General features: G+C 47.0%; 1 protein-coding gene across 4 annotated transcripts in view; it reads left to right on the top strand.

Moving 5' to 3' along the window:
* abcc10 (ATP-binding cassette, sub-family C (CFTR/MRP), member 10) overlaps nucleotides 1-17,408 on the top strand; it is a 505,256-nt gene that overhangs the window by 308,983 nt on the left and 178,865 nt on the right. Inside the window, exon 19 of one of the 4 annotated variants that reach the window (XM_068028203.1) lies at nucleotides 2,273-2,565. The exons of the other annotated variants lie outside the window; for them this stretch is intronic. Coding sequence (XP_067884304.1) covers nucleotides 2,273-2,294 — 22 coding nt within the window. The 3' untranslated portion in view covers nucleotides 2,295-2,565. Of the gene's footprint in view, nucleotides 1-2,272; nucleotides 2,566-17,408 lie in introns of those variants that run through there. 4 annotated transcript variants of the gene reach the window in all.

Raw genomic sequence — 17,408 nt, 5'->3', positions numbered from 1 at the left:
GTAAAATTCAATCATATTGTCGCTGATACCTAGAAGTGCCTTTACTCTGAAGTCATTAATTAATCCTGTCACATTATGCAATACCAAGTCTAATATAACCTGCTCCCTGGTTTTTTCCAGAACGTGCTGCTCTAAGAAACTATATCAAAACCATTCTATGAATTCCTCATCCAGGCTACGATTGCTAATCTGATTTTTCCAGTTTATATGTAGATTAAAATCACACATTATTACTGCCGTCCCTTTATCATAAATACCCAATATTTTTCTTGTATACTTCATCCTACATTGTGGTTACAGTTAGGGGGCCTGTAGACCACTCCCACTAGTGACTTCTTTCCCCTACTATTCCTCTTCTCCACCCAAACCGATTCTACATCCTGATCTCCTGAACCAAGGTCATCTCTAACTATTGCACCAATGCCATCCTTGATTAACAGTGCTACCCCTTCACCTTCACCTAGCTTTCTAATCTTCTTGAATGTCATGTATCCCTCAATATTCAGGACACAATCCTTGTCATCCTGCAGCCACATCACCGTGATGGCTATCAGATCATATTTGGATCATATCATGTTTGGACCAAGGAACTGAGTGGCCCTGGCTGAACCCAAACTGAGCATCAGTGAGCAGGTTATCTCTGAGCAAATGCCGCTTAATAGCACTGTCGACAACACCTTCCATCACTTTGCTGATGATCGGGAATAGACTGATTGGGCGGTAATTGGCTGGGTTGGATTTGTACTGCCTTTTGTGCACAGGACATACCTAGTCAATTTTCCACATTGCCGGATAGATGCCAGTGTTGTTGCTGTATTGGAACAGCTTGACTAGAGGCGCAGCCAATTCTGGAGCACAAGTCTTCAGTACTATTGCCGGAATGTGGTTGGGGCCCGTAACCTTTGCAGTATCCAGTGCCATCACCTGTTTCTTGATATCAAGTGGAGTGAATTGGATTGGCTGAAGACTGGCACTGAGGACTTCAGGAGGAGGCAGAGATGGATCGTCCACTTGGCACTTCTGGCTGAAGATGGTCGCAAATGCTTCAGCCTTGTCTTTTGCACTGATGTGCTGGGCTCACCCATTGTTTTTGGATGAGGATGTTTGTGGAGCCTCCTCCTCCAGTCAGTTTTTCAATTGTCCGCCACCATTCACGACTGGATGTGGCAGGACTGCAGAGCTTAGATCTGTTCCGTTGGTTGTGGGACCACTTAGCCCTGTCTGTTGCATGCTGCTTCTGCTATTTGACATGCAAGTAGTCCTGTGTTGTAGCTTCACCAGGTTGACACCTCATTTTGAGGTATGCCTGGTGCTGCTCCTGGCATGCCCTCCTGCCCTCTTCATTGAACTAGGGGTGGTCCCCGGCTTGATGGTACTGGTAGATTGGGGGATATGCCGGGCCACGAGGTCACAGGCTGTGGTTGAGTACAATTCTGCTGCTGCTGATGGCCCACAGCACCTCATGGATGCCCAGTTTTGAGTTGCTAGATCTGTTCGAAATCTATCCCATTTAGCACGGTGGTAGTGCTACACAACACGATGATGGGTATCCTCAATGTGAAGGCGGGACTTCGTCTCCACAAGGACTGTGTGGTCGTCACTTCATGGACATCTTCTGCAACAGATAGATTGGTGAGGACGAGGTCAAGTATGTTTTTCCCTCTTGTTGGTTCTCTCACCATCTGCTGCAGACCCAGTCTAACAGCTATGTCCTTTAGGACTCTGCCAACTCGGTCAGTCATGCTGCTGCTGAGCCACTCTTGGTGATGGACATTAAAGTCCCCCACCCAGAGTACATTCTGTGCCCTTGCCATCCTCAGTGCTTCCTCCAATTGGTGTTCAACATGGAGAAGCATTGATTCATCAGCTAAGGGGAGGGCTGTGGTAGGTGTTAATCAGCAGGAGGTTTCCTTGCCCATGTTTGACCTGATGCCATGAGACTTCATGGGGTCTGGAGTCAATGTTGAGGACTCTCAGGGCAACTCCCTCCTGACTGTATACCACTGTGCCGGTGGGACAGGACATACCCAGGGGTGGTGATAATCTTACAGTGATTCTTAGATTCATATCGAAATCATTTATTAACTTCTGTAATTTGTTTGCCCATTGTCACTGTTCCAGTTTTGGCTTCTGCTGTTATAAGCGATTTGCTGTACGTGCTTTCATCGCCATTCTGCCTGCCTTTAATTCTTCCGCTATATTAACGCCTGCGTTTGGTATCTGGGATTTCAAGACCTGGTAACCATTGAATCGTCTATTCTTTGTTTCACAGCGGAATTCCTCATTGGTTCTAGGAAGACTGAGGAGAATAACTGTTACCCCAGAAATGTTTCTAAGGTAGTAGACATCTGATCCAATAGAGTTTCCTTCTCTGAGAATTGGACACCATTTATGACCTGTTACGTGTCATATGTGTTATGACTGAACCGGGAGGAATGCACTGTTTATTCTGGTCCCACTTCTCCACAGGTTACAACATTTATTTAAATTTTCCCACTTATCGATACAGTCAATCATGTGCACAGAATAAACACACCAACCAGGTTTCTTTAATAAACAACAAAATTATTGATTCATTATAAACCAAGTCTTAACCAATAATAAAGTAAAGCGTACTCAAATTGAAATGTTAAAGCCCCTTATTTACCCTAGTCCTGACGCACACACGCACACACACACACTGGGAAAATAAAAGGAATTTTTGTTTACGGCTGTTCTAAAGAAAACAGAAGGAATTTAAAAAAACTTAGGCTGAAAAGGTATGGAACGATGTCCTTTGCTTTGGTTAGGTGTCCCAAATGTGTTGACGGCTGTCACTGGGATCTTCCTAGACCAGTGCTTTCAGGCGAAGTTGAAGATCAGTTTGGGTAGGCTTTCCAAGAGTTGCAGTTACAGATGCTCCAAATAGTCTTACAGCAGGAATGTAGCAACAAGGTTTTAGTTCCCACACATTCGATATGCAAAGGTTTCTGCAAACATGCAGAGTTTCTTCAAATACAGGAGGAAGTAGGAATCTGACACACTGGTTGCAGGATTCCTTTTCAAGAGAGAGCTGAGCTGTTCTTTAGTTGCAGGCAAAACACCACTGTCTGTTGTAACAGTTCAAAATAAAACAAAACATTCCAGAAGCCAAGTCTCCTGACCGCTATAAATCTTGGCTTGACACTCCTTTGTAAACATCTCTCCAAGTCAAAAACAACCCCTGCTGGATTATTTGAAAGCAGGTGCCTTCCAGTAACTGTTTACAGTTCAGACTCAGTCCAAGCCTTCTGGTGACCCCTTTAAAAAAAAAACACCCAAAGTTCCAGCATCTGTGGAATCCTTTTCAGTTTTAAAACACAAATTCACAAAATTTAACAAACAAAATTGGAAACACTCAAAACATTTGAGACACTTTAGCAAAATCTCGCAACTTAAACATTTGTACCAATTCAGACATTCCCAACTTGAGCAAATTATACAAAAACATTGACAAAGTTCAAGTCCATGATAAACATGGAATGACCATCCATTTTGCAAAAGCTATCAAATTCTGGCTAGGCCTCATAGGCATTTAACATAGAGACATATAAGGCATAGAAGGAGCCCATTCAGCCCATCGAGTCATGCCAGCTCTCTGGAGTAATCCAGGCAGTCCACTCCCCCACTCGATCCCCATAGCCGTGCAAGTTTATTTCCTACAATTGGCCATCCAGATTCTTTTTGAAGTCAGTGATTATCTCCACTTCCACCACCCTCGTGGGCAGTGAGTTCCAGATCATTAGCATCGGCTGTGTAAAAAAATTCTTCCTCACATTCTCTTGCCCAAAACCTTCAATCTGTGTCCCCTTGTTCTTGTACTGTCAGTTAGTGAGAACAGTTTTTCTTTGTCTAACTAATCCAAGCCTGTCATAATCTTGTACACATCCATCAAATCTCCCCTGAATCCCCTTTGCTCCAGGGAGAACCCAGCTTTTCCAACCTAACCTTGTCGGTAAAATCCTCCATCCCTGGACACATTCTGGTAAAGCTCCTCTGCACCCTCTCAAGGACCTTCACATCCTTCCTGAAGTGTGGTGACCGGAACAGGACACAATACTCTAGTTGAGGCCTAACCAGAGCTTTATAAAGGTTCAGCATAACTTCCCTGCTTTTGTACTCAATACCTCTATTTATGAAGCCCAAGCTTCAATATGCTTTACTAACCACTCTCTCAATATGTCCTGCCACGTTCAAAGATCAATGCACATGCACCCCAGATCACTCTGTAGCTGCACACTCTTTAGAACTGCAGCATTATTTCTATATTGCTTCTCCCTATTCCTTCTGCCAAAATGCATCACCTCACACTTGCCAGTATTAAATTCCATCTGTCATTTGTCTGCCCATTCTGCCAGCCTATCTTTGTCCTGTTGCAGGTGGTTCATATCATCTTCACTGTTTGCCACTCCAAGTTTGGTATCATTGGCAAATTTTGAAATTATACTATGTATTCAGAATCTAAGTAATTTATATATAGCAAAAAAAGCAGTGGTCCTAGCACTGATCCTTGGGGAACAGCACTGTCTACCATCCTCCAGTCTGAAAAATAACCATTTACCATGACTCGCTGTTTTCTGAACTTGAACTTTTTTTTTCATTCAATTGGAAAGTGACCCTTCTATTCCATGACTCTCAATTTTGTTAAACAGCCTTGTATTTGGTACTTTATCAAATGCTTTCTTAAAATCCATATAAATAACATCCACCGCATTGCCTTCAACAACCTTCTCTGTTACTTCATCAAAAAATTCAATGAGATTAGTCAAGCATGATCTGCCTTTTACAAATCCATGCTGGCTATCCTTAATTAACTCAAATTTCTCCAAGTGCCTGTTGATTTTTTTCTCTGATTGTTTCTGAAACCTTACTCACCACTGATGTTAAACTGTGGTTGCTAGGACTGTCCTTACACCCTTTCGTGAATAAGGGTGTCACATTTGCCAGTCTCTAATGCTCTGGCACCTCCCCTGTATCCAGGGAAGATTGGAAGATTATGGCAAGCCCTTCCGCTAGCTCCATCCCCACTTTCTTTAGCAACTTGGGATGCAAGCCGTAAGGATGAGGTGACTTATCTCCCCTAAGCATAGCCAGCCTTTCCCGTACCTCCTCCCTCAATTTTTACCCCATCCATTACCTCTACTCTCTCCACTTCTATCGATATTTTGTCAAATTCCTCTTCCTTCGTGAACGCCAATATAAAATACTCATTAAGTATGCTAGCCTTGCCCTGTGCGGCTAAACATATACTACCCTCTTTTCTCCCTACTAGGCCTGTTACGACGGAGGCATGAGGAGTGCACTGTTTACTCTAGTCCCACTTCTCCACGGATCACAACATAGATTTAAATTTTCCCATTTACCGATACGGACAATCATAGACTCTATTTATATCCCAGAATAAAACACACTAACCAAGTTTCTTTAAAATTATCAGTTTATTAGAAAAGAAGTCTTAACCAGTAATGAAGTAAAGCATAAACGCACAGATTGAAATATTAAAGTTCCTTTTTTTAACCTCAGCACCCCGCCCCCACCGACCCCATCCCCCCCACCCCACACACATACACACATTTTTCCAGTTAACCAAAAAAAAAGGAAATTCACTTTACAACAAAAACAGACAAAAAACACTTAGGCTGAATACTTGTTCATTCTTGAAGAAAAAAAGAGAATATATGGAAGGATGTTTTATACGGGGATAGACAAGTTCTCAGAGCAGCTGTAGCTAGTTAATTAGGAAGCAAGCTTAAACTGGTTTCTGAGCTGTAGCAGAGCTGACTCACCATTGTTTTTCAGACAGTATAAATATAAGGGTCTCAGTGCTGCTTGAGTGCACAGAGTATAAATATAGGGGTTTGGTGAATGAGGGAGTTCAGTGAAGAGGGGAATGATTAATAAAGAAAAATAAAGTTAATTAATGCAATAATGATGGAAGGCCAGGTGATGTGTCACGGCTGCAGCTTGTGGGAGCTGGTGGACTCCACAGCAATCCATGCAACCACATCTGTTGAGTGAGGGCTTTAAACTAAATATAGGGGAGAAGGGATCATGTCGGGGAAGACTGAGTAAATTAAAGGGGAATGGCAAGGCAATAGATAAAATGTTGTAAGTGAGGAACTTCGGCACAGAGTCAATGAGCTGGAGGCCGAGCTGCAGACATTGCAATCCATCAGGGAGGGGGAAAGTTACCTGCGAATTTTGTTTTAGAAGGCAGTCACACCTCTTAGGATAGGATCGTCTGATTTGGTCAGTGGTCAGGATAGGAGGGTGTGACTGCGAGTCAGGCATGTAAGGGGATCAAGAAGGTGGGAGTGGAGGAGCCTCATCCCTTTCAATTGAGCAACAAGTTTGAGGGTCTTTCAGCTTGTATGGACAAGAGCGAGGGCTGTAGCGTTAATGAGCAGACTGACCATGGCACCATGGTACAGGAAGCCATTCAAGTGGGGGGAGTTAACGGGAATGTAGTGGAAGTCGTGGACAGAATAGTCAGGGGAATAGATACAGTTCTCTGCAGCCAAGACCAAGAATCCAGAAGGCTCTGTTGCCTGCCCAGAGCGGGACATCTGCTCAGGGCTGGAGAGGAACTTGCAGTGGGAGGGGAAGGATCCAGTTGTCGTGGTCCGTGTAGGTACCAACGACTTAGATAGGACTAGGAAAGAGGCTCTGCATAGCGAGTATAAGGAGCTAGACACTAAATTAAAAGGCAGATCCTCAAAGGCAATAATCTCTGGATTATTACCTGAGCCATGTGCAAATTGGCATAGGAGAAATAAGATTAGAGAGATGAATAGGTGGCTCAAAGACTGGTCTGGGAGAAGTGAGTTCCAGTTCATGGGGCACTGGCACCAGTACTGTGGAAAGTGGGGCCCGTACTGATGGGGCAGACTTCACCTGAACTGTGCCAGGACCAGAATGACCTAGCAAGCCATTTAACTGGGAAGTAGAGAGGGCTTTAAACTAAATATAGGGGAGAAGGGAACATGTCGGGGAAGACTGAGTAAATTAAAGGGGAATGGCAAGGCAATAGATCAAGGTAGCAGTAAAAGTAATGAGAATCAGAGCATGGCAGCAAGGGACAGTGATTGAAAACTTAAGAGTGCACCAGCAGAAAGGGCCATGGTAAAAAAAAACGGAATTAAGGGCTCTGTATCTGAATGCCCGTGCATTCACAATAAAACAGATGAATTGTCAGCTCAAATAGAAATTCATATATATGACCTGACAGCCGTTACAGAGAAGTGGATACAAGGAAACCAAAGCTGAGACCTGAATATCCAAGGGTACGTGTCATTCTGGAAGGACAGGAAGCTGGGAAAAGGTGGTGGGATAGCTCTGTTAATTAAAGAGGGCATTAGTACTGTAGAGAGAGATGACCTTAATTCTAAAGATCAAGATGCTGAATCAGTTTGGGTGGAACTAAGAAACAGCAAGGGGCAGAAAACATTGGTGGGGGTTGTTAATAGGCCACGAAACAGCAGTGTTAATGTAAATCACAGTATAAATCTGGAAATTAGAGGTGTTTGTAACAAGGGTAATCCAGTAATCATGGGGGATTTCAATCTACATTGGGTAAACCTAATTAGTACTAATGTTGTGGAGGAAGAATTCTTGGAGTGTGTGCAAAATGGTTTTCTAGAGCAGTACGTTGAGCCAACTAGGGAATGGACTATTTTAAATCTCGTACTGTGCAATGAAAAAGGACTAATTCATAACCTTGTTGTAAAGGAGCCTTTAGGAAAGAGTGACCAGAATATAGCATTTTACATTAAGTTTGAAAGTGATGTAGTTCGATCAGAAACTAGGGTCTTAAATCTAAGCAAAGAAAACTATGAAGGTATGAGGGGCAAATTGGCTCTGTGGATTGGGAAACTGTGTTAAAAGGTGTGATAGTAGACAGGCAATGGCTAACATTTAAAGAACTAATACATAGTTTACAACAAAAATACATTCCTTTAATGCACAAAAAACCAGCAAGGAAACCATTCCAACCATGGCTGATGAAAGAAATCAAGGATTGTATTAGATCAAAAGACAAGGTGTATAAAGTTGCCAAAAAATGGTAAGCCTGAGGATTGGGAGCATTTTAGAATTCAAGCAAAGGAGGATCAAGAAAAAGATGAAGAAAGGGAAAATTGGATATGAGAGTAAACTAGCAAGAAACATAAACGTGGACTCGAAAAGCTTCCATAAAAAGATCAACAAAGACAAATCTGGGTGCATTACAAGCAGAGTCAGGAGAATTTATAATGGGAAATAAGGAAATGGCAGAGAAACTAAACAAATACTTTGTGTCTGTCTTCACAGAGGAAAATACTAAAAAACTCCCAGAAATAATGCAGAATTAAGGGACTAGTGTAAACGAGGAACTGCAAGATATTAATATTAGTAAAAAAAATTACGAGAGAAGTTAATGTCAAGGTTGATAAATCCCCTGGACCTAATGATCGACATCCCAGAATATTACAAGAGGTAGCTGTAGAGATCGTAGATGCATTGATGGTCATCCTAGAAAATAATGGTAGGATTGGGCAGACTGAACATGGATTTATCAAAGGGAAATCACGTTTAACAAACCTGTTGGTGTTTTTTTGAGGATGTAATTAGCTGAATAGGTAAGGGGGAACTGGTGGATGTGGTACATTTAGATTTTCAGAAATCTTTTGATAAGGTACCACACAGGAGGTTAGTAAACAAAATTAGAGCACATGGGATTGGTGGGAGGAATATACTGGCATGGATTGAGAACTGGTTAACAGACAGGAAACAGAGAGTAGGAATAAATGGGTCATTTTCAGGTTGGCAGGCAGTGACGAGTGGGGTACCACAAGGACCAGTGCTGGGGCCCCAACTATTCACAATCTATATCAATGATTTGGATGTGGGGATTAAATGTAATATTTCCAAGTTTGCTGATGACACAAAACTAGGTGGGAAAGTGAGTTGTGAGCAGGATGCAGAGATGCTTCAAAGGAATTTGGAGAGTGGGCAAAAATTTGGCAGATGTAACGCAATGTGGAGAAATGTGAAGTTATCCACTTTGGCGGGGAAAACAGAAATACAGAGTATTTCTTAAATGCTGAGAGGCTGGAAATTGTTGAATTTCAAAGGTACTTGGGTGTCCTTGTTCATGAGTCACTGAAAGCTAACATGCAGGTACAGCAAGCAGTTAAGAAGGAAAGTGGAAGTTGACCTTTACAAGAGTAAGAAATGTCTTGCTGCAATTGTATAAAGCCTCAGTGAGACCACACCTAGAGTATTGTGTACACTTCCTAAGAAAGGATATACTTGCCATAGAGGGAGTGCAATGAAGGTTCACCAAACTGATTCCTGGGATGGTGGATTGTTCTATGAGGAAAAATTAAATAGACTGGGCCTGTATTCTCCAGAGTTTAGAAGAATGAGAGGTGATATCCTTCCAACATATAAAATTCTTACAGGGCTCGACAGGGTGTATGCAGGAAGGTGTTTCCCCAGCCAGGAAGTCTAGTACCGGGGAACAGTCTCAGAATAAGGGGCGGACCATTTAGGACTGAGATGAGGAGGAATTTCTTCACTCAGAGGGTGGTGAGTCTTTGGAATTCTCTACCCCCGAGGGTTGTGGAGGCTCAGTCATTGAATATGTTCAAGACAGAAATCGATAGATTTCTACAGTTTAAAAATATCAAGGGACATGGGGATAATGCAGGAAAATGGTTTGAAGTAGAAGATCAGCCATGAGCTCATTGAATTTCTTATGTTCTTGTGGTGTCGGGGTGTGCGCATGTGGTGTCGGATAGGGGCGTGGTGCGCGTGTGTGTGCGCGTGTGCACTGAGCAGAGACTGGGGATCCAGCCAGGTATCCTTTAGTGACTGGGGCTCTGTGTCGTCTTTTACCCACTCAACAATTGAATTGTTGAATGGAGTTTGAATGGAAACGGATGCTCCGTATAATCAAAATACATAACGAAACTAATCAGTAATTTAAAAGGAATTTCTTTGTGGATTGGTGCTAATGTGCAACTCGCTGCAACATGGAGTTGTTGAAGCAGATTGCATTGGAGCAGTAAAATGGAGGGCTGAGGGAGAAGGCAGTATAGGGAGAGGGGCAGAGTAGGAAGAGATAATGAATGTGAGGAGGCTTGTGTGGACTGCAAGCACCATTGTAGACCACTTGGGCTGAATGTCCACTTTCTCTGTTGAAATGAAAACTGCTAAATGCAGGCTTTACAACAACAATTAAGTCAAACAAAAGGCCAAGGATTGCACATGTTGCAAATTGGAAATAAAAGCAGACAAGTTGTGGCAAACTGTCGACTTGACATGTTAACTGTTTCTTCCTCTACAGATGCAGCCAGACATGCATTTACTACCGTTTTATGTTTTTATTTTACAACAGTGAACGGTTGGACACAGTACTGCAACACACCTTCATAGTGCCCCTTCAGGGGTGTACCTGGCCTCGCGCGAGAGGGAGGAATTCAAACACGAAGCTAACATAGCTGTCCCCGTCCCCATCCCCGGAATTCTGGCACTAAGCTAACATAGCTGTCCCCGTCCCCATCCCCGGAATTCTGGCACTAAGCTAACATAGCTGTCCCCGTCCCCATCCCCGGAATTCTGGCACTAAGCTAACATAGCTGTCCCCGTCCCCATCCCCGGAATTCTGGCACGAAGCGAACATAGCTGTCCCCGTCCCCATCCCCGGAATTCTGGCACTAAGCTAACATAGCTGTCCCCATCCCCATCCCCAGGATTCTGACTCTCAGCTAACATAGTTGTCCCCGTCCCCATCCCCGGAATTCTGGCACTAAGCTAACATAGCTGTCCCCATCCCCATCCCCAGGATTCTGACTCTTGGCTAACATAGTTGTCCCCGTCCCCATCCCCGGAATTCTGGCACTAAGCGAACATAGCTGTCCCCATCCCCATCCCCAGGATTCTGACTCTCAGCTAACATAGTTGTCCCCGTCCCCATCCCCGGAATTCTGGCACTAAGCTAACATAGGTGTCCCCGTCCCCATCCCCGGAATTCTGGCACTAAGCTAACATAGCTGTCCCCGTCCCCATCCCCGGAATTCTGGCACGAAGCGGACATAGCAGTCCCCGTCCCCATCCCCGGAATTCTGGCACTAAGCTAACATAGCTGTCCCCGTCCCCATCCCCGGGATTCTGGCACTAAGCTAACATAGCTGTCCCCATCCCCATCCCCAGGATTCTGACTCTCAGCTAACATAGCTGTCCCCGTCCCCATCCCCGGAATTCTGGCACTAAGCTAACATAGCTATCCCCATCCCTGGAATTCTGGCACTAAGCTAACATAGCTGTCCCCATCCCCATCCCCAGGATTCTGAATCTCACCTAACATCGCTGTCCATGTCCCCAATCCCGGGATTCTGACTCTCACCTAACATCGCTGTCCATGTCCCCAATCCCAGGATTCTGACTCTCAGCTAACATCGCTGTCCATGTCCCCAATCCCGGGATTCTGACTCTCAGCTAACATCGCTGTCCATGTCCCCATCCCCGGGATTCTGACTCTCAGCTAACATCGCTGTCCATGTCCCCAATCCCGGGATTCTGACACTAAGCTAACATCGCTGTCCATGTCCCCATCCCCAGGATTCTGACTCTCAGCTAACATCGCTGTCCATGTCCCCAATCCCGGGATTCTGACTTTCAGCTAACATCGCTGTCCATGTCCCCAATCCCGGGATTCTGACTTTCAGCTAACATCGCTGTCCATGTCCCCAATCCCGGGATTCTGACTCTCAGCTAACATCTCTGTCCATGTCCCCATCTCTGGGATTCTGACACTAAGCTAACATAGCTGTCCATGTCCCCAATCCCGGGATTCTGACTCTCAGCTAACATCTCTGTCCATGTCCACATCTCTGGGATTCTGACACTAAGCTAACTTCGCTGTCCATGTCCCCAATCCCGGGATTCTGACACTAAGCTAACATCGCTGTCCAGGTCCCCAATCCCGGGATTCTGACTTTCAGCTAACATCGCTGTCCATGTCCCCAATCCCGGGATTCTGACACGAAGCTACCTTCGCTGTCCATGTCCCCAATCCCGGTATTCTGACTCTCAGCTAACATCTCTGTCCATGTCCCCATCTCTGGGATTCTGACACTAAGCTAACTTCGCTGTCCATGTCCCCATCCCCGGGATTCTGACACTAAGCTAACATCGCTGTCCATGTCCCCATCCCCAGGATTCTGACTCTCAGCTAACATCTCTGTCCATGTCCCCATCCCAGGGATTCTGACTCTCAGCTCACATCGCTGTCCATGTCCCCAATCCCGGGATTCTGACACTAAGCTAACATCGGTGTCCATGTCCCCAATCCCGGGATTCTGACTCTCAGCTAACATCGCTGTTCATGTCCACAATCCAGGGATTCGGACACGAAGGTAGCGTTGCTGTCCTTATCTCCAATCCCGGGATTCTCACACAAAGCTATTATCACTGTCCATGCCCCCATCTCTGGGATTCTGACTCTCAGCTAACATCTCTGTCCATGTCCCCATCCCCGGGATTCTGACTCTCAGCTAACATCGCTGTCCATGTCCCCAATCCCGGGATTCTGACACTAAGCTAACATCTCTGTCCATGTCCCCAATCCCAGGATTCTGACACTAAGCTAACATCTCTGTCCATGTCCCCATCACCGGGATTCTGACTCTCAGCTGACATCGCTGTCCATGTCCCCATCCCCGGGATTCTGACTCTCAGCTAACATCACTGTCCATGTCCCCATCCCCAGGATTCTGACTCTCAGCTCACATCGCTGTCCATGTCCCCAATCCCGGGATTCTGACACTAAGCTAACATCACTGTCCATGTCCCCATCCCCAGGATTCTGACTCTCAGCTCACATCGCAGTTCATGTCCCCATCCCCAGGATTCTGACACGAAGCTAACATCGCTGTCCATGTCCCCATCCCCGGAATTCTGGCACTAAGCTAACATAGCTGTCCCCGTCCCCATCCCCGGAATTCTGGCACGAAGCGAACATAGCTGTCCCCGTCCCCATCCCCGGAATTCTGGCACTAAGCTAACATAGCTGTCCCCATCCCCATCCCCAGGATTCTGACTCTCAGCTAACATAGTTGTCCCCGTCCCCATCCCCGGAATTCTGGCACTAAGCTAACATAGCTGTCCCCATCCCCATCCCCAGGATTCTGACTCTTGGCTAACATAGTTGTCCCCGTCCCCATCCCCGGAATTCTGGCACTAAGCGAACATAGCTGTCCCCATCCCCATCCCCAGGATTCTGACTCTCAGCTAACATAGTTGTCCCCGTCCCCATCCCCGGAATTCTGGCACTAAGCTAACATAGGTGTCCCCATCCCCATCCCCGGAATTCTGGCACTAAGCTAACATAGCTGTCCCCGTCCCCATCCCCGGAATTCTGGCACTAAGCTAACATAGCTGTCCCCGTCCCCATCCCCGGAATTCTGGCACGAAGCGGACATAGCAGTCCCCGTCCCCATCCCCGGAATTCTGGCACTAAGCTAACATAGCTGTCCCCGTCCCCATCCCCGGGATTCTGGCACTAAGCTAACATAGCTGTCCCCATCCCCATCCCCAGGATTCTGACTCTCAGCTAACATAGCTGTCCCCGTCCCCATCCCCGGAATTCTGGCACTAAGCTAACATAGCTATCCCCATCCCTGGAATTCTGGCACTAAGCTAACATAGCTGTCCCCATCCCCATCCCCAGGATTCTGAATCTCACCTAACATCGCTGTCCATGTCCCCAATCCCGGGATTCTGACTCTCACCTAACATCGCTGTCCATGTCCCCAATCCCAGGATTCTGACTCTCAGCTAACATCGCTGTCCATGTCCCCAATCCCGGGATTCTGACTCTCAGCTAACATCGCTGTCCATGTCCCCATCCCCGGGATTCTGACTCTCAGCTAACATCGCTGTCCATGTCCCCAATCCCGGGATTCTGACACTAAGCTAACATCGCTGTCCATGTCCCCATCCCCAGGATTCTGACTCTCAGCTAACATCGCTGTCCATGTCCCCAATCCCGGGATTCTGACTTTCAGCTAACATCGCTGTCCATGTCCCCAATCCCGGGATTCTGACTTTCAGCTAACATCGCTGTCCATGTCCCCAATCCCGGGATTCTGACTCTCAGCTAACATCTCTGTCCATGTCCCCATCTCTGGGATTCTGACACTAAGCTAACATAGCTGTCCATGTCCCCAATCCCGGGATTCTGACTCTCAGCTAACATCTCTGTCCATGTCCACATCTCTGGGATTCTGACACTAAGCTAACTTCGCTGTCCATGTCCCCAATCCCGGGATTCTGACACTAAGCTAACATCGCTGTCCAGGTCCCCAATCCCGGGATTCTGACTTTCAGCTAACATCGCTGTCCATGTCCCCAATCCCGGGATTCTGACACGAAGCTACCTTCGCTGTCCATGTCCCCAATCCCGGTATTCTGACTCTCAGCTAACATCTCTGTCCATGTCCCCATCTCTGGGATTCTGACACTAAGCTAACTTCGCTGTCCATGTCCCCATCCCCGGGATTCTGACACTAAGCTAACATCGCTGTCCATGTCCCCATCCCCAGGATTCTGACTCTCAGCTAACATCTCTGTCCATGTCCCCATCCCAGGGATTCTGACTCTCAGCTCACATCGCTGTCCATGTCCCCAATCCCGGGATTCTGACACTAAGCTAACATCGGTGTCCATGTCCCCAATCCCGGGATTCTGACTCTCAGCTAACATCGCTGTTCATGTCCACAATCCAGGGATTCGGACACGAAGGTAGCGTTGCTGTCCTTATCTCCAATCCCGGGATTCTCACACAAAGCTATTATCACTGTCCATGCCCCCATCTCTGGGATTCTGACTCTCAGCTAACATCTCTGTCCATGTCCCCATCCCCGGGATTCTGACTCTCAGCTAACATCGCTGTCCATGTCCCCAATCCCGGGATTCTGACACTAAGCTAACATCTCTGTCCATGTCCCCAATCCCAGGATTCTGACACTAAGCTAACATCTCTGTCCATGTCCCCATCACCGGGATTCTGACTCTCAGCTGACATCGCTGTCCATGTCCCCATCCCCGGGATTCTGACTCTCAGCTAACATCACTGTCCATGTCCCCATCCCCAGGATTCTGACTCTCAGCTCACATCGCTGTCCATGTCCCCAATCCCGGGATTCTGACACTAAGCTAACATCACTGTCCATGTCCCCATCCCCAGGATTCTGACTCTCAGCTCACATCGCAGTTCATGTCCCCATCCCCAGGATTCTGACACGAAGCTAACATCGCTGTCCATGTCCCCATCCCCGGGATTCTGACACTAAGCTAACATCTCTGTCCATGTCCCCATCCCCAGGATTCTGATTCTCAGCTAACATCTCTGTCCATGTCCCCATCCCCGGGATTCTGACACTAAGCTAACTTCGCTGTCCATGTCCCCAATCCCGGGATTCTGACTCTCAGCTAACATCTCTGTCCATGTCCCCATCTCTGGGATTCTGACACTAAGCTAACTTCGCTGTCCATGTCCCCATGCCCAGGATTCTGACACGAAGCTAACATCGCTGTCCCCGTCCCCAATCCCGGGATTCTGACTTTCAGCTAACATCGCTGTCCATGTCCCCAATCCCAGGATTCTGACTTTCAGCTAACATCACTGTCCATGTCCCCATCCCCAGGATTCTGACACGAAGCTAACATCGCTGTCCCCGTCCCCAATCCCGGGATTCTGACTTTCAGCTAACATCGCTGTCCATGTCCCCAATCCCAGGATTCTGACTTTCAGCTCACATCTCTGTCCATGTCCCCATCCCCGGGATTCTGACTCTCAGCTAACATCTCTGTCCATGTCCCCATCCCCGGGATTCTGACTCACAGCTCACATCGCTGTCCATGTCCCCATCCCCAGGATTCTGACACTAAGCTAACATCTCTGTCCATGTCCCCATCCCCAGGATTCTGACTCTCAGCACACATCGCTGTCCATGTCCCCATCCCCAGGATTCTGACACTAAGCTAACATCTCTGTCCATGTCCCCATCCCCAGGATTCTGACTCTCAGCACACATCGCTGTCCATGTCCCCATCCCCAGGATTCTGACACTAAGCTAACATCTCTGTCCATGTCCCCATCCCCAGGATTCTGACTCTCAGCTAACATCGCTGTCCATGTCCCCATCCCCGGGATTCTGACTCTCAGCTAACATCGCTGTCCATGTCCCCATCCCCGGGATTCTGACTCTCAGCTAACATCACTGTCCATGTCCCCATCCCCAGGATTCTGACACTAAGCTAACATCTCTGTCCATGTCCCCATCCCCGGGATTCTGACTCTCAGCTAACATCACTGTCCATGTCCCCATCCCCGGGATTCTGACACTAAGCTAACATCACTGTCCATGTCCCCATCCCCAGGATTCTGACACTAAGCTAACATCTCTGTCCATGTCCCCATCCCCAGGATTCTGACTCTCAGCACACATCGCTGTTCATGTCCCCATCCCCAGGATTCTGACACTAAGCTAACATCTCTGTCCATGTCCCCATCCCCAGGATTCTGACTCTCAGCACACATCGCTGTCCATGTCCCCATCCCCGGGATTCTGACACTAAGCTAAATCGCTGTTCATGTCCCCATCCCCAGGATTCTGACACTAAGCTAAATCGCTGTTCATGTCCCCATCCCCAGGATTCTGACTCTCAGCTAACATCTCTGTCCATGTCCCCATCCCCATTATTGTGACACTAAGCTAACATCTCTGTCCATGTCCCCATCCCCGGGATTCTGACTCTCAGCTAACATCGCTGTCCCCGTCCCCAATCCCGGGATTCTGACTTTCAGCTAACATCGCTGTCCATGTCCCCAATCCCGGGATTCTGACACTAAGCTAACATGGCTGTCCATGTTCCCATCCCCAGGATTCTGACTCTCACCTAACATCGCTGTCCATGTCCCCAATCCCGGGATTCTGACTCTCAGCTAACATCGCTGTCCATGTCCCCAATCCCGGGATTCTGACTCTCAGCTAACATCGCTGTCCATGTCCCCATCCCCAGGATTCTGACTCTCAGCTAACATCGCTGTCCATGTCCCCATCCCCGGGATTCTGACACTAAGCTAACATCAGTGTCCATGTCCCCATCCCCAGGATTCTGACACGAAGCTAACATCGCTGTCCATGTCCCCAATCCCGGGATTCTGACTCTCAGCTAACATCGCTGTCCATGTCCCCATCCCCGGGATTCTGACACTAAGCTAACATCTCTGTCCATGTCCCCATCCCCAGGATTCTGATTCTCAGCTAACATCTCTGTCCATGTCCCCATCCCCGGGATTCTGACACTAAGCTAACTTCGCTGTCCATGTCCCCAATCCCGGG

This window comes from Heterodontus francisci, chromosome 3 (assembly GCF_036365525.1).
Source record: "Heterodontus francisci isolate sHetFra1 chromosome 3, sHetFra1.hap1, whole genome shotgun sequence".
NCBI classification, from domain to species: domain Eukaryota; kingdom Metazoa; phylum Chordata; class Chondrichthyes; order Heterodontiformes; family Heterodontidae; genus Heterodontus; species Heterodontus francisci.
Note: the sequence above shows the minus strand (reverse complement) of the source record. Positions and strands in the feature narration are given on the sequence as shown.